The sequence below is a fragment of the Myotis yumanensis genome, unplaced genomic scaffold, assembly GCF_028538775.1.
Source record: "Myotis yumanensis isolate MYYU_CA2020_CCGP unplaced genomic scaffold, mMyoYum1.0.hap1 SCAF_7, whole genome shotgun sequence".
Lineage (NCBI taxonomy): Eukaryota > Metazoa > Chordata > Mammalia > Chiroptera > Vespertilionidae > Myotis > Myotis yumanensis.
In genome coordinates this window covers 75,082,877-75,100,874 of record NW_027223758.1, presented here as the reverse complement: position 1 = coordinate 75,100,874, position 17,998 = coordinate 75,082,877, and the positions used below count along the sequence as shown (strand labels likewise).

The 17,998-nt window shown below is 44.8% G+C and overlaps 1 protein-coding gene across 5 annotated transcripts in view; it reads right to left on the bottom strand.

Moving 5' to 3' along the window:
* Positions 1-17,998, bottom strand: part of FHOD3 (formin homology 2 domain containing 3) — a 386,194-nt gene that overhangs the window by 49,676 nt on the left and 318,520 nt on the right. For all 5 annotated transcript variants that reach the window (XM_070421006.1, XM_070421007.1, XM_070421008.1 and 2 more), the window contains one exon: positions 4,450-4,722. In XM_070421006.1, the coding sequence (XP_070277107.1) occupies positions 4,450-4,722 (273 nt within the window). The remainder of the gene's footprint in view (positions 1-4,449; positions 4,723-17,998) is intronic.

Genomic DNA, 17,998 nt, shown 5'->3' with positions numbered 1-17,998 from the left:
ATTTATTTTATTGCTGTCTTTGTCCCATCACTAGAAAAATTATAATTAGTGGTTAAGCTGTCTTCTTCATTGGCATGTAAACTCTACAAGTGCTTTGTTCACAGTTGTATCCCCAGCATCTAGCATGAATGAATGAATGAATGAATATTCAGGATGTCATTCCTCTGAGCTTGCTTCCTAAGGGCTAGCAGGACTATGGGATGGGCATTTCAGAATGTGGTTTCCACCTGATACCATGGCCTCCACAGATACTTGTATTGGGAGGTGGTAGGAGACCGAGGCCATCGACGTGAGCATGGGGAGCTTTCGTTTTACTGAAGGAGAAGAGCCCAATCAAACATGCTGGGGAGGACTCTGGTCTCACCCACAGCCCCGCCTTGGACTTAGAGGAGGCATTTGGTGGGGAAGCACAAGCCCCATGTGCTGTTTCTTCCAGTGCAGCTTTGTCCTCCATGCTCCGCTCTGAGTGGCCTAACCTCCCCAAGGGACCAACACCAGAGCAAGGAGTGTTGGAGCCCTCCTGTAGGTTCCACAAACAAAAAAACACTCACACCACCAAAGAGACAGGAGAGGCATTTGAGGGCATGACGGAAAAATCTGGTTATTTGGAGTCCCTACAGCTGGTCATACAGCCCGTAAACAGGGAGACTGCTTTGACGCCAGGAGGCTGGAGCAGATACAGTGGCCGAGTCTCTCTCTCTCTCTCTCTCCCAGATTGGCTCACTCTTTCTCCATTTATTGGGAAATGTTGGCAATTTCTTATTTTGGCCATAGGGAGAAGAGCCTAATCAGGTAACATTTTAAATGCCGGTCTTCTCACTTGCCCTCTTCATTCACTTAGGTCTTCTTACATCGTTATGCGGGGTGCTTCTTTGTCCCTAGTTTTTTCCTCTGCTCTACTTTATCTGATATGAATATAGCTTCTCCTGCTTTTCTTGTTAATGTTGGCATGCTATGTCTTTGCCCAACCTTTAACTTTCTATCTGCCCATGTCATTATATTTGAAACTAGAGGCGGGGTGCACGAAACTTGTGCATGGCTAGGGTCCCTAGGCCTGGCCTGCGATCAGGGCCAATCTTCCCCGGCTGCCGGCAGCTGGCCCCACCCTCCACCCCCTGCCGCCACTGGTTGCTCTCTGTGTGTGGGGCCACCAGCAGGGCGATCGGGCCCCAGCACCACCTATGTCCACCACTACCCACCCACGGTTCCCAGTTCCCCATAGGGCAATTGGGGCCTGTGGGCTGGGGGCAGCTCCTGTGTTGAGTGTCTGCCCCCTGGTGATCAGTGCACATCATAGCCGACCAGTTGTTCCGCCATCTGGTCGATTTGCATATTACGCTTTTATGTATATAGATAAGTTTTGTACGGATAGCATAGAGTTGGGTTGCATTTTATCCATTCTGCAAATCTCAGTCTTTTAATTTTAAAGTAATTATTGATATGTTAGTGATTCAGTCTCACATTTTACTTATATTTTTTTTGTTTCCTTTGTTTCAGTCCTTTTCTCCTTTCTTGGTCTTCGTAGCTTACTTGAACATTTTTTTAGAATTTCAACTTGATTTATAGTGTTGTGGAGTATGTTGCTTTGTGTAATTTTCTTAGTGGTTGCTCTAGGTCAGTGGTCGGCAAACTCATTAGTCAACAGAGCCAAATATCAACAGTACAATGATTGAAATTTCTTTTGAGAGCCAAATTTTTAAAACTTAAACTATATAGGTAGGTACACTGTTATTAACTTAATTAGGGTACTCCTAGGCTTAGGAAGAGCCACACTCAAGGGGCCAAAGAGCCACATGTGGCTCGCGAGCCGCAGTTTGCTGACCATGGTTCTAGGTATTATAGTGCATACACTAACTCATTAATCTCCTGGTATTGATGTTTTACTACTTTGAAGTGTAGACACTTTACTTCCATTTAGATGCCTTTACTCTCCCCACTTTTAAAATATAATTGTTGTATTTCCTCTACATATATTGAGCACAATATCAAATATGCTGTAATTTTTGCTTATAACATCAAATATGATTTAAGAAGCTCATGAGGAAAAAGACAGCCTGTTAAATTTCCCCCTAATTTTACTCATTCTGTTGTTCCTTTCTGAAATTTCAAGTTATCTTCTGTCTTCATTTTCTTTCTGTTCAGAGGACTTCCTTTATCTATTCTTTAAGAGGAGGTCTGCTAGTGACAAATTCTCTTAAGTTTTCTTTAACTGTATTTATTTTCCCATTCCTAAAGGTTAGTTTTGTTGGATATAGAATTCATGGTTGACACATCTGGTTATTTGGAAGCTACTGGGTGGGGTGGGGATGGGGGATAGGACAGCCACAGATTTTCCATTAGTGGCGCTTGTCTAGGGCAGGAAATGTATTAATAATAAAAAAGATTTTCTGTTCTGTTAGGCAATACTTTTCCCAATCTTTTGGCTAGGGGAATAAACTTTACTTGATGCTTCATTGCCATGTCATTCAAGTCTGAAGGTCCCTAGGTAGTCTGTTTTCTTTCCACCTTTCAGCATCTCCCTATGATTGGTTGTTCTGTTATGCCCAGGATGTTTATAATTTAGTTGTCAGAGGGAGACCTGGGAGCAATGGAGCTTCTCCATCTTAATCAGATGCCTCCTCATTAATTGATTCATCAATGATTTTGTGAGCCCCTTTTGTGTTCTGGACACCCAGCATGAGCTCACAATGAACAAGACAGACATCCCCATCCTCATGAAACTTACATCAAGTGGAGACAAAGGACAGTTACACACGTAATTACAACAAAGTGTGATGAATACTACAATAAAGCCTCGCCATATGATAATGCATGGAATGGGACACACGAAACAAAGGAAAAGAAAACTACACAACGAGAATAAGTTGAATATCTTTCAAGCCTTGCAAGTTCATTTTCAAATAATAGATGCAATCATTAGAATAGGATTGGAAATCATTTTGATGGTCTTTGTGATTTAGCTGAGAACATTCTGAAAAGCAAGAGCTATGCTGAGAGAGCTGTCCAGACTCCACAGCTGCTAATGGTGCCTGAGCAGTGGGATTTTTTAAGAACCGAAGTGCTATCACATATAAACATGATCACATCTCTTAGCACCACTGAAGCAGAAAAGTCACCGCAAAGCCCTAACTCCTGAGGGTATACACTTGGACACCACCAGTTATTGTTGGAAAGTCAATGGTCCTTCCCGGGGAGCAGAGTCTCCATTTTTGGAAAGGTGTCCTTATTTGGAAGAAGATTGGACAATCTAATCCAAGAAAGTTTTGTTCCCTGGCTTATGTTTACTAAGCCAACTCGTTGATGTGTTTTAGGCCCACTACACCTGGTTATGAGGAATAACTCAGAAAGCTATGCATAAACATAAAACATTTTAAGGCCAAAATGTGATCAGGAAGACTTTCCCAACACCTTGTACTATGACCATAATTACATTAAATGTGAATACACAAGTAGAATTTGGGAGACTAATTGTAATCTGACTTTGAAAGAAATTAAAGAAATAAGTAATACATGTAATACATATTAGCACATACATCTTCAACCAAACAGACACAAGATTTTCAATGCAATATTTTCCTAAGATATAAACCAGGGGCAGGAAATGTCTGGCCCGTGGGCCCTATAAGGCCTGTGAAATCACTTGGTCTGTCCCTGCCAAGGCATTAGGGGTGAGTTAATTAAATGTTTGACCAAATATAGCAGCTAATTTTTAAGTTAATAATTTTGTATGGACCAAGAATGATGTTATAGTATCCAAATGGCCCTTGGCAGAAAAAAGGTTTTCCACCCCTGATATAAACTAATAAAGTCTTTTTGTCTTCTTTTGACTAATATTGCAGTAAATAAGATCTAATATATTATAACTGGTAAAAATTCAACTACTAACTATTTTAGACTAAGCCATTGATTGGCAGGTCTCATGGGAGATATTTTGGCTCCATTCATTCATTCAATTTTCATTCATTCACCCATGCTTCAGACATAATGTATTCTTAATCTGTGAACTAACAAGCCAGGCATGGGTCATGTCACTGGTTGGCAGGCCATTGTGGAGCTTTCATGCTGCCCTTAGGGCTCCTTGAATATGTGTCACTCTTAGCTTGATGAAGGTGGCTGTAAGACTTGCCTCCACTCTGAGGACTGTTAGTCAACAGAGCTGGCTCCCTGCCAACCTGACAGCTCTCAAGCCATGGGCAGGAAAGCCAACCCCATGGTTTCACATATAAATAATAATTCAAAAGACTGTATAAATTATTTGCAATTTCTACAACCCTCTGTGGCTCCCTCCTCAAGTCTCTACTGAGGACTAACATTACATGTAATCCCTAATCATAAAGTCACTATTACATGATGAGTGAGCTGGGCCAGACAGTCACCTCAGAGGCCAGCAACCCAGGAACCCCACCCTGAGGTCCCCTGGAATGTTTATGGTAAAAGGGGCTTGATTACCAGTGCCCCTGTCCCTGGAGAGCTTGTCCTCCTTCTCCTCCCTCTCTAACGTGCTGCTGGAGGATGAGATACTCGAGGCAGAGCAGTTGTCCCTCTCGTTCACCTCCTCGTTCCTCCTCTCCTTCTCACTGAGGGAGGCTCGCTCTTCCAGTTCCTGCTCCACTTCGCTCTCAGTCCCCAAGTGGGCAGGGGCTACTTCCTGGTTGGCATCATCGGCCACCTGCCCCACCTCCTCCTCTGGTCCTGGTTCTGGCGCAGGATCCTGGGTGCTCGCTGGTGGAGACAACAATGGAGATACAATCACAAGAGGAAGCGTCAAGGATGGTGTGAGGAAGGATGTGAGCTTGATTTCTCTGTGCTTTCCTGGCAGGCAGAAGTCTACAGATGGCCCCCGAGACCCCTGTCCCCTGGCAAGTCAACCAAACACGGTCTGGGCACTGCTAGGAAGGGACTGTGCAGCTGACATCGACCTTAAAATATGGAGATCATCCAGGTGGGCCTGATCCAATCCTGGAGCCTTTTGAAAGCAGGATGCTTTCTGATTAGCATAAGAAAGAAGTCAGAGATATTAGAGGCAGGAGAAGGATTTGACACCACGATTCTGGCTTTAAAGATGGGGAGCCATGTGACAAGGAATGTGGGTAACCTCTAAAAAGCTGAGAGTGACTCCAGGCCTACAGGAAACAAGGCATAGGGACCCCGGTTTTACAAGCCCAAGAAACTGAATTCTGCCAACAACCTGAATAAACCTGGAGGTGGATTCTTCCCAGAGTCTCCCCATAAAAGCCTAGCCAGCACAGCCTTGATCATGGCCTTGAGATACCCAAGGCCAAGAGCACCGCTGAGTCATGCTGGACTTCTGACCTATGAAAACTCTTGGGTAATAAATAGATGCCATTTTGAATTGCTATTTTTGAGCTAATTGGTTATGCAGCAATAGATAACTAATACATGAACCTTCTGCCTCTTCAGGGAAAGAGAAAAAAAAATCCATGGTGAATCAAGCTGGTAAGCAAGTAGCAGCCAATGTTTTATCAGTGGCTACACCAATGAGGCTTGTCACCCTTTGCTTGAATTGTTTGCTCATAATGTAAACTAGTCCATAATTTGGAAAGCAACGTGAACAATCCCTCACGGGCACACACTATTTGTAAACCTATCAAGACTGGAAACATGACGCCTGTCCCAAGGTAAATGCTCTGCCCCTGTGTGCCATCCTCTAGGGAGCAGGGGGTGCCACCACAGGGCTTTCTTTGCATGCTTTTGCTGACAAAACTCTCTGCTGTGGGCTGTGGATAAGTAACAAAATGATTGAGAATACAAAAAAAACTCTGAGACAACTGCCACATACGAGGGCCAGAAGAGTCGGACTTGCCACCCTGAGGATCTTTGACCAGTGAGGGCACAGCCACATTGAGGGAATCTGACATTGTGCCCCGAGAGTGTGAGCTCGAGCCCTAGGCAAACACAAATTCAGATGGGATCTGCCCGTGGCAGGAACTGTGAGAGACCTTGTCAGACCCCATAAGAACAAGCAGACCAGGAAGCTCTCTCTCTGTGGGGGTATTGTGCCAACTCAGGTAAGCAGGGATGGCTGGCAGTGGGGTGTGCTTAGCGCCCCCAGTAGGCCAGGCAGTGGCATTACTATGAGTAAGGAAAGCTCAGCATCCCAGCAAGAACTCATACCATCAGGACTCACTGGGCCAGCAGCCCCGCCCCTCGTCTGCTCTCAGGCTCCCTTTCTCTAGGAATGCATCAGGGTACTTGGGAGGGAGGCAGGCAGTGGGGAGGATGAGATGCTTGGGTCACTTCCAACCTCCACAGGAAGAAATACTCCTCTGTGGGAACCCCCTCCCCAGGGCCCTTCAGGTAAAACTGGGTGTAGAGGATGGAGGGCCTCTCCCTTCTGCCTGCCCGTAGCTTGATGACATGTTGTACACCTTCTGCTGGGGACCCCAGCTTAATACAGGAGCCTCTTCCCTGGGAGACTGTAGGAAGGGAGGCCTGGCAGCAAAGGCCCCTGCTTTCTACCAGCCGTCCCTGCTGGGTGTCTCCAAGAGGGACAGTTATAGGAACTGGTGATATGAAGCCAAAGTTTCCGGGTAGAGATGCACTGACTGGCAGTAGCAGGAGGAAACCATAGGGCATGACCATGAACGTGAACCTACATGCCTATGAATGAGCATGTCAGGCACTTTTCCTTAAAAGCCAAACCTGGGCTGGTACAGGGAAAGAGTGAACCCGTCTTTGAGAAACATTCCCTTTGGTGTTGAAAGAACTGTAATGGTACCTTCTCTTCATCTGATAATAGAGTATTTAGTAAAGAGATATAAAACCCTCTCTGTTTTACAAACATGGCGAAAGCATAGTTTCAGCAATAGCAGTGTCATCATTTGGTTGACAGAAAGCATCTGTTCTTGCGCACATTAACATCAGAATAGCCACATCAAAACGAAAATGTGTTTCCAACAGCCTCGCATGTGGCATGCATTTGAGTTGTAATTGGGGAGCATATGGTGCAAACTGGCGAGGGTGCCTCCGGGTGGTTTCATTACTGACAGGGAGACGGGCGCAGTTGGTTGCCATAAGTCTGTGTCTACTCACCCTCCCCAGGAGACAGGCAAAGTAGGAAGGATCCAGGACTTGATGGTTGTTTGACTCTAGCCTGGCCTACTGGGGGCGCTAAGCACACCCCACTGTCATCTCCTTCCATAGCCAGGGGCTCTGCCCTCTGATTAGCCAGCCAGTGGCTGCCTGGATAGGTGTGGGAATGGGCATGCAAGCTCTAGGAAGCCACGCACTCTTGGGAATAAACAGTGCAATTGCACCCCCACACTTTGGGGCCTAGCTTCAAATATGGAGTCCGACGTTTATATGTGTGATCCAACCACTGGGGTGGTTTCTCTTTTTCATCAGCTGAGGAGCTAGTCATCTCTGAAACTGATCAAACGCAGACTCAGTGTCCACCAGGTCTGACCACAAATCTGTGGTATGTGAGGTTGTCCTAATGATGAACAAATTAAATACTATTCATACAGACTCAAGTCAAGCAAAACCATCAAGGATGGAGAGGGTGAAGGCAGAGAGCAAACACATAGCTGCTCATTCCTGACGATCTCTGTGCACATACATCCGGCAACACCTGTGGCATCGACGTAACAACAGCCTTGTTTTCAGAGGGCTCCCCACATGGCTAGGACACAGGGCATAAAAACCCATCAGCAAGTCACAGTGATATGTGGCCAGGAACCTACGAGAGTTCACTGGATGACAAGTGACAGGAGTCCCTGGAAGGAGTAGCCAGAGTCCTCGGCTATACTGATCAAACAAGGGCAGAAGGTCCCTGAGGACTAAGACCACGCCTGCCTCTTATGTCCCAGTGCTCCTAGGCCAGCATCTGCTCACATTCTTTCTCAGTGATACTCAGGAAGCACCCTGAGAGTATCTACCAAATCCCAGATTTCTGCTCCCCTTTCCCATTACCTTTCATCAGGGACTCCCTCGTCAACACCCCCTTTCACACATACACCATCACTGCCTTTGAGTCATTGCCCCACACCAGGCCGGCTGCTCTCTGGGGAGACACAGGGAATAGTACCATCTACACTCCCCAAGTCCCCAAGAAATAGAAGAACTAAATTAGTCTGCAGGAAAAGTCCAAAAGACAGCTAAGGTATTTGCCAACACCCGGGGTGAAAACTGCTCACAACTTCCCACTGTTGCTGGTCCCAGTATTTATGAGCCTTTCTCTGGCCCAGCAGTGGTGTTGATGGTGAGAGAGACAGTGACGCAAGACAAACTTGGCTCTTGTGGAGGTTACAGAGGAGCCAGGGATCCTACCCTTCTTGCCTGGCCTCTGCCCGGCAAAGGTGGGCCAAGCCTGCCACCAATGGACCCAGGGAAAGCCCAGCCCTCGGCTCCCTCACAACTAAAAGTATTTATCAGCCTGGCCAGTGTTGCTCAGTGGTTGAGCATCAACCTAAGAACCAGGAGGTCATGGTTCCATTCTCCGTCAGGGCACATGCCAGGGCTGCGTGCTTGATCCCCAGTAGGGGGCATGCAGGGTCAGCCGATTAATGCTTCTCTTTCATCACTGATGTTTCTCTTTCCCTCTCTTCCTCTCTGAAATCAATAAAAATATATTTTAAATATTTATCAATATTACAGCTATTCTCAGAGCAAAAGCATGATGCCCTGGAGGTATGGTCAGGGTCTTTGGCAAGACCTGGGGTGGGATATGTGTATCTGAGCTAAAATGGCATTTAAGCAGAGTCTCCAAAGATGACAAGGAGTTAAAAGGGGGAAAGTGGACATGAGAATGTTCTGGGCAGAAGGAGGAGCGTGTGCAGAGGCTCAGAGCAAAGGCTGTGCTGCAGGAATGAAAGATGCCAGCAACAGGGGCCAGGGCCACTGTAAGAGGTAAAGGCCTGGAACTTTACTCTCAGGGCCATGATGGCTGCTCAGGTGGAGACTGGCGGTGCTTCAGTTTGTCTGAGAGAAGCCCCCCCCCCCCCCCCTTTACAACTGTATCACAATCAAACTACAGGCATGCCTGCAGCTGCGAGGAAGGCTCCTAGTCCGTGTGGAGCAAACCGATAGAAGGCAAATGTTGCAGACCAAGAGGCAGAGGCAGAGGTGGGTCCATGGACTCAAGAGCAGAATGAATGAACTGCACTGCTGGGAGAACGCAGGGCAAGTGACTGCGACTCTGGACAGTGGGGTGAAGTCTTCTGTCCCAAGACCCATTGGGGAGGTGCTGTGTTAGCCTTTGGGGAAGCAGGGCATGCTGTAGGGCTGCCTGTCTGTCGGGAGGTCTTCTAATTGCCCTCAGAAAGCTGAGGCGGAGGAACCGGTAAAGGCTCAGGCCAGGGGGCTGGCAGGAAGGGAGGGGCAGGGCGGCCACTCCCAACCACACACCTGCAGCCCATCTTCAAGTCAAGGCTCAGAAGTGGTTGTGATAAACCAAAAGGCAAGGCCTGCCAGCCTCGCCCCCACCCCACCACTTTGCCACACTTGTCCATACCCACCGCACCTGCCAATCTCCTCTAACGGAGAAAGGACACAGCGATCTGGTGGCATCTCTGGGGCTGGGCAAAGGAGGGGGACTATGAGGACTAGGACAGGTGCCCAAGCAGCCCTTCTGCAGGCGGCTTTGAGTTTGGAAATAAAAGGAGGACATGGCAAGAAGTGCCTGGCAACATGCGAGATGTCCAAACCTGAGATCTGTCCTTCTGGACCATGTCCCGAGAGAGCAGGCTGATGGGGGCTTGGCACTTCCAGCGGCGCTTAGCCAAGGCCAGAAGAATGCATTTGGCCGTGGCCTGCACTGACCTGATGCAGAGGGCTTCCAACTAAATTTTAAGCCTGGGGTGGGGGAGTGTAAGGAAGAAAAAAAAATCAAAATTCAACTGTATGAAGGAATACAGTAATGGGTCACTTAGGTAATGTGGAAGGAATAGCAGGAAGGAAGATGTGTGTGGTATAGTCAGAAGGAAGTAACCAGGAACCTGGTTGTTGCCATCCTGGAGGAAGGACCCATGACCTGAGCATGGTCACTAATGGGAATTCTTTATCCAAAGGAAACGGACTTACAGGAGAGAGAGGTCAGGGAGCCAGGATGGGACTATCAATATGAGAACCCCAGGAAAAGAGGGAACACTTAAGTGTTTTTATGGAGGGAATATAAGAGGGTAGCCAGTCAGGTGACAGGTACTCCCCTCATGTAGATCACAAAGGTGGGAGAGCAATGAGGATAACGCAGGCCTTGAGGATTTCAGCCACTCAGCCCTGGTCCAAGTCAGCCAGGGCAGACATCGACCAATACCAGCTAGTTCTCTCTGTCCCCGAAAGCCCAGCACTGATTACTCATCTCCTGAAAATCCCAGTAGACACCAGGCCCAGCTTGGCCTTAAAGTGAAGTAAAGAAAGAAGTTACTATGAATTGAGCACCTTCTATACACCAAGGAAGGCCTAGATATCATACACCCATACACTCATCACCCTATTTTTCTCACACCAACCTTATGAAGGTTAGCGTCCCACGTGAGAAATGAGGAAACAGGTTCAGAGAGGTTCAGTGGCTTGTCCAGGGCTACACAGTGGGCTGGACACTCGCAGACTGCTCCTCCAGACCCAGTCTCTGCTCCGCTCTGCTGGCCTCTGTGGAGAGCACCTCTCGGAAAGAACCAGCCAAGGTGGGCAGAAGGAGAGGATGGAGTATTTATGCCCCCGCTCTCTTCAGATGGGCCACAATTTGGCAGAAGTAATCAGGCCACTAATTCTGTCCCATAGGCTCCCTCCCAAGTCTACAGAGATCTTATTAAGTTCCTCCAGGCTAGTTTCTGGATGCTTCCCCAGCCTCAGATGGTCCCCTGAGCCAAGCCTCAGAGCTAAATTAAGAGCCTGTAAGGAATCCCTCAGGCCCCCTCTGAGTATGCGCCATCTTCCAGAAGGATTCACTGACAAGCTGAGCAAATACTAGGATTTGAACCTCGAATGGCCTGAACGAAAGCTTGGGCTGTGAATCATGATGTGCCTGTGTGGTGACTGACTTAAGCCTTAAAGGAGAAGTATACTATAATCATTTCTTTAAAGAAAAAGTATGGTGGACACAAACGTTCCAATTCTGCTTTCATCGATGTCCCTCACAGCAGAGTCCAGAGTGTCCAATTGGAATCTCTTGTCATGCGATTTTTCTTTGAAGAGATAAATTGCTGGTAGAAAGATCTGAATTTAATAAGATGTTGGGTGGCTTCGATTGATTTCAATCTGTGATGGTGTCTCCGATGACTTTGCCAGGACTTGGCTTTCTGGCAGGTCTTATGAAACCAGGGGCTGGGCCAGCCAGTTCTATAATAGTGGCTCCAAATTGTGTAGGTTCCAGGGACCTCCCCAGTTCATAGCTAATAACTAACACCATCGACTTTCAACTGTGGCTGAATCACAGAAATGTGAAAAAGGTCCCAAGAGAAAAAGCTCAGAACTTTGAAAATTCTTTAGTCTTTGCTTTTGGTGTTGGGCCAGCTCTCTCTAAGCTGTTCACTCAGATCCACTCTGCTGCTGTGTTTCTTAGCATCACTACTATGGATATCTGAGGTTGGATAATTCTTTGTTGTGGGGGGCTCTCCCGTGCACTGTAGGATGTTTAGCAGCTTTTCTAGGCTTCTACCTACACAAGGTCAATAGCATCTGCTCCCCAGTTGTGACAACCAGTTATATCTCCAGACACTGCCAAATGTCCCCAGGCCAGGGGTGTGAGGGTGTGAGGGGGAGACAATTACCCCTGGTTGAGAATCACTGCTCTGAGTGAATAGCCTCATTAGGATGGGCACAAACTCAGCTTACTCAAGCTGTACAAAAGAAATACTTTGTCACCTGCGAGATTCTGTGTCATCAGTCTAATGAACTTGTATGCCTTTAAATTAAGCCCAGTTTTGTTCTCACAGTTCAGAGCTACATTTTCTAAACCATTAAGGCCGAAGCTGCCTCTTAAGATGAAAACCATACATGGTCAAAATAACCTTCCAAAGGCCTTTTGGAAGATGCCACTTTATGAAGCCCATACCCACCCTCACAGTCCAACCATCAAGGTTTTCATTTAGCTTCAGTGGAATGCTGTCAGAAATACTGAGCTCGTCGCCATGGGCCAGTTATCTTCAAATACAAAACCTTAAACTCTAAAGCAGTGGTTTTCAACCTTCCTAAAGCCGAGACCCTTTAATACGCCAGGTACTCGTATGTGGACGTATCTGCATGTGGGCGGACCCGCCTGGAGATGGATAGAGGAGCGGTATCTCGGTTCCTAAGACCATCGAAAGTATGTGTTTTCCGATGGTCTTAGGCGACCCCTGTGAAAAGGTCGTTCGACCCCCAAAGGGGTTGAGATCCACTGGTTGAGAACTGCTGCTCTAAAGTCACATTTGATGTAGGAAGTCATTCATGCTTCAAGAGGCACATGAGAGTCAGGAATGGCCCAAGAAAGAAACAGATCTGTGGCCCTCGTGTCATGCTCACAGGGGGACATACGCCAGAGTTGATGTTGAGCAGGATTATAAACACAATTAAATTGTAACTTCCACTCCCCTCCCCCTGTGCCTCTCGATTGGTTATGCTTCTGACCGAGTTCACTTGGTTAAACATATATATGCTACTACTCCACTGTAGTATCATGTAGGACAAAAAGAAGCCAGTTTTAGGTCTAATTATTCTAATGGTTAGTATATAGATTCTATTCCACACCATAATCAGAAAATTAAGAGCAATTTGAGGTTATTGTATCATTTATTACCGTCTCATTATTTTGAACTTGAATCTTATGCATGATTTCAAACATCAGCCCCCATTTTTGAAGACTTCCTTTGAACTCTTTATATTTCTATTTTAAGGTTAGGTCTTGTCTTGGTTCAAACAGAGTCAAACAGGATCAACCCTAGTATCTGCTTGTCCTGCCATGCCCAGGAGGGCTAGTGGAACTCTTGGGTTAACTACATGATCATTTTCTTTTCTTTCTTTTTTTTTAAAGAGAAGTAGACTTCTAATTTTTTTAAAATATATTTTTATTGATTTCAGAGAGGAAGGGAGAGGGAGAGAGAAATAGAAACATCAATGATCAGAGAATCATAGATTGGCTGCCACCTGCACACCCCCTACTGGGGATCAAGCCAGCAACCCAGGCATGTGCCCTTGACTGGAATCAAATCCAGAATCCTTCAGGCCACAGGCCGATGCTCTATCCACTGAGCCAAAGCAGCTAGGGCCCATTTTCTTATAAAAGCAAATCGGGAGACAAGCCTAGCTTCAAACTTGCAACACATTTCAACAGCACCTATAGTTCTTGTCAAGCCCCAGACAGAAACATCAAAGATGTCAACACAAAAACTGCTATTTTGGAAGGGATATACTAGCATTAAAATGGATAGTCCTAAATAATAATAGCTAGCAAATAAATTGATTGAATTTGAGGGTATTTTTTCCTAATTCATATTTTTTCAGGTTGAGCAAGATAGAATTACTGTTAATTAGATGTTCTAATGTGATTAGTAGCAACCTCATTCATTTCATAAATATTGATGTAGACTTTTCATGGGCCAGGCACTGTGCTAGGCACAAAGAAGTCATATGTGAAAAAACTGTCTTCCTTAAAATATTTTTCAAGCCAAAGTGATCTTTTAAGTCAGAGTCAACAGATATTATAATATCAAAACAACTAATATATAAGGAAAATATTAGCTCTTCCTTCTAGTAGAGTATGACCAAGTCTAAGCAGAACCAGCTAGCTTGAGATTGGGATAAAACTAGAAATCCACATTTAAATTCTTATTCCAAAAGGTTGAGCCTATCTCACTTGCATCTATTCACTAATGGATGTGGCTTTCCACTAGTCAATGATTCAGTTTATTTTCGCTTGTTAACAAATTCATTCACAAAGAAATGGAGAAAATTTCAGTTAAAATAAGGGGTATTTTAAAATGCAGTGGGAAAAGTATGAGGATCATTCTCTGAATTTTCTCTCTTTTTTAGAGTTTGATCTCAGAAAGAAATAGCCCTCATATATATGTCAACTTTGTAAAAGTTTCCTCTCTATAGTAGGCCACCATCATTTCTTCATTTTTTACAGAGTGGCCTATATAGTCAAAGATGTGTCCTCTATCATGGTCTGTGTAATAAATATTACAGGGGAAACAGCTGTCTCTGTTGATTAATGTGTCTGCTTTCTTTTTTTATGTTGTGTATTCATTGATGAGCTCATAAAACAATCATTAAATGCCTATTCTGCTCCAAGCATTGGAGGTAACAAAGGTGAGTGCAAGCAGGAACACATGGATTAGAAGGGAGAATGATTGGATATGTAGTGAGATAAGCCCTGTATCTTAAGGATGCACAAGCTGAAGGAAAACACAGAAGAGGAAACAAATAATGCTTTATAGGAGAGAAGATGCTTTAACTAGATAAATAAACGTCCAGTGGCACCCAGTGCAAGGAGGGCAGTCAGGCACAGAGGCACACCTGAGAGAACATGGCACCTTCCAGGTACTGATAGCACTTTGGTGTTAATAGAACATAACATGTGGGGGTAGGTGTGGTGGTAAAAGCCTGGTTGTAGGGACTAGATGACCGATAGTTAAAGGTCTTAACTTTATGTTGTAGATAATGGAGAGCCACTGGAAGATTTTAAGAACAAGGTATAGGTAATGACTTTTTTGATTGGGTTGCTAAGATGAACCTAGAAGATGTAAGATCTATTAGAACCAGATTAGAGATGACTAAGATTAGGACTAAGGCATTAGTGATAGAAAGATAGGGAAGAGAGAAAGGAGCACAGAAACACTTGGTGATTGACTGGATAAAGGAAAGAACATTGAGGGAAGAGTAAAAAATTACATGTATGCTTCCAGCTTAAATGACTAGGCCAAGAAAGATGGTCTTAACCAGATGAGGACTAGAAGATACAAGTAGGTTTGAAGGTTGGAATTTTATGGGTGAGAGATGGGTGACATATCTCATCTGAATGTCTGGCACCCAATAAGTCTGCAGTGTCTGAGGATCATTCAGACGGTGATGTCTAAAAAGGTTGGATGCATGCTGCCTGAGCTCAAGAAGGCCAAGGCTGAAGATGCGACCTAGCAATTTTTAGCACATGGGAGGTAGTTAAGATTCACAGGTAGGGACCCAAGGTCATAGCCATAGGGTGTGGCATGAAATGAGGGTTGCTGGAGAAGGAACCTTGAAAAAACCTGACACTTAGGGGACAGATAGAAAAACAGTAAGAAGATCAAAATAAAATGATGAGAAAATAATAATAAAAATGTAGAAGACATGAAAGTCAATTAAAACACTGAGTCGGAAGATTATCTAGTGGGATACACAGGAATCCAGAGATGCTGACCTAGAAAGTCAACAAAAATCTATTGAAACTTCTCAGTGTATCTAGTGGAGGAGCTTTCTCAGAGGATGTTCCAGCTTCAGAAGGCTCCAAAGATTCTTGCCATGCTCAGAGGCAGATACGATGCATTCCAGGGATTCTCTGGAAACAGCATACTTTCAAGGACTAAAAAACCACTCTGTGATTATGTTGCCCCACATGGCAGGCATTGTATCATTTAGTACAAATATCTTATGGAGGTTGGTGATGGAAAGACAGGGGTGCTAGAGGAAAAAGAGGAGTGGTGGAGATGGCAGAGTGGTGATCAAGGTCCTAACCACAGATAAAGACTCTAAAAGGAACCAGCGAGTTCTTCATTTTTACTATAAGGAACCAGAGAGTTATTCTTTTTTGCTATTTCTCAGTCCCAGTCACTGACTCTGAAAATTCAAAGTATCACCTGATTAAGAATGCTCATTGTCCCTACCTGTGGAAGCCTCCTCACTGTACCTGGAGCATTTTCCCAAGGCTCCCACCTGGAATGCAAAGCACTGATGTCTTTCTGGATTCCCTGTTAGCACCTCTAGGTGCAGAAAAACTCATTCACCCCCCAGAGCCTGGTGCAGACTGGGTCTTGCAGCTCCTGATCCCTTTTGCTATGTCAAGAACAAACAAGCTAATTACTGTTCAAAACCTTAAATTTTTTTTTATTTACATTAAACAGATTTTAGGATACAAATTTGATGATAAAAGTTGGTTCAATGCCAGAACCGGTTTGGCTCAGTGGATGGAGCGTCGGCCTGTGGACTCAAGGGTCCCAGGTTTGATTCCGGTCAAGGGCATGTGCCTTGGTTGCGGGCACATCCCCGGTGGGGGGTGTGCAGGAGGCAGCTGATCGATGTTTCTCTCTCATCGATGTTTCTGACTCTCTATCCCTCTCCCTTCCTCTCTGTAGAAAATCAATAAAACATATTTTAAAAAAAAAGTTGGTTCAAAACCATTATAACCCAGCGCTTAGAAACAATTCTCCAAGGTTCTCTTGTGTTCTGCAGTCCTACAAGCAGAGGCACTGATAGTCTTTGCTCTGGACTATCTTTCTAAGGATGTGTGCAAACAGCCTTGGAAGACAGAGATAGTGTTTCCGTCTACAGCACAGGACAGGTTTATTGCCCACGGTGTAAAAGACAATGTCTTTCTCTGGGACAAAGGGAAGACATGCTAACTGCCCACTCTCAAAGGGTTGGAATTCCTAAGCTCAGGGTTTCTCTTTGTGTGCATTCAGGTACCACTTGTGCCTGTACATATCGCCTTGTGGGAACTGGGGCTTGGAAAATGGCACAGATGCTGATACTCTGGCTACTATTGTAGTTCTAAGCAATTAAGTTCTTTGTCTCTGATCCAGAAGTTTCATGTCTTCTGCCAACAACATCCATGAAATTGTCGCAGGCTAACTTACTAGCTTACCAAGTACGGTAAAGTCTTAGACCCTTCACAGATTCTGATACCTGATTGCTATCTGTAAAGTTATGTTGATCACAGGATAACCTTCTTTAACAACTTTCCCAGTGCCATTATTTGCTTTGTCTTTACTTAAGTACACTTAAGTAAGATTCATAATTTGTGTACATCAAAAGGATTCAAGACTGCCTGGTTGGTGTGGCTCAGTGGTTGAGCATCCATCCATGAACCCAGAGGTCACCAGTTTGATTTCCGGTCAGGGCACATGTTTGGGTTGTGTAGGAGGCAGCTGATCGATGCTTCTCTCTCATTAATATTTCTGTCTCTCTCTCCCATTCCCTTCCTCTCTCTAAAATCAATAAAAACATATTTTGTTTAAAAAAAGAACTCAAGAAGACTATTTAATGGTCTAACATATGGTGCAAAACACACTGCAGGCAAATGTTATTTTCTATAGGAGGAAAGATGGGAAGGTTTTCCTTTTTCCACGTTTAGAGAGCACGAAATGGTAATGCAAAAAAAAAAATCTAATGATTTGCAAAGGCTCTCAAAAAGAACTCCATAGCAGGTGTAGCAGGCAGGGCCTTAGACTTGGGTAGAGTTCCTGAGAGATTTTGCTTAATTAACCAAGTGGCATCAAGTAGCAGCAGTAAGATGAGGTATGGGGAGGTAGGGCAGCCCTGAGTCACAGAACCACAAGGAATCTAGTTTCCTGCCAATTCATGAAATAAGGGACTGGAGGTGTCCAAAGCTTTATGCAAAGGAACTAGCATGCATTAGGCTGGTGATTGATGATACTCTGCTGCTACTGTGATTGATGATAATGTAGATGTCTCTGATATTTGCCACAACAAAAGTGACAAAGATGCTCAATGACTGGTAAACAACGGCCATGACGATGAATGATACCTACATGAAAAATGATTATTATTTAAACAAATTGAACATTTCAAGATACAGGTGTATGTCTATATTTTGTTTATGGATGTGAAGATCAGGAAGTTAGAGGCATTGTCCTATTGACCAGTACTTTCAACACTAGAATATCTAAGAGAAAATATCAGCATACCATGTCAACAATTTCTGTGAATGCCTCCAGGTAAATGCTGGTGAGTAGGACATGGCCATATACATCACGGATTATATCTCTAATGGCCAAACAATGAGATATTTGGAAATATCTAGAAATCCAATGATAGGTAGAAAAAAAATAAGTGTTGAACATATTTT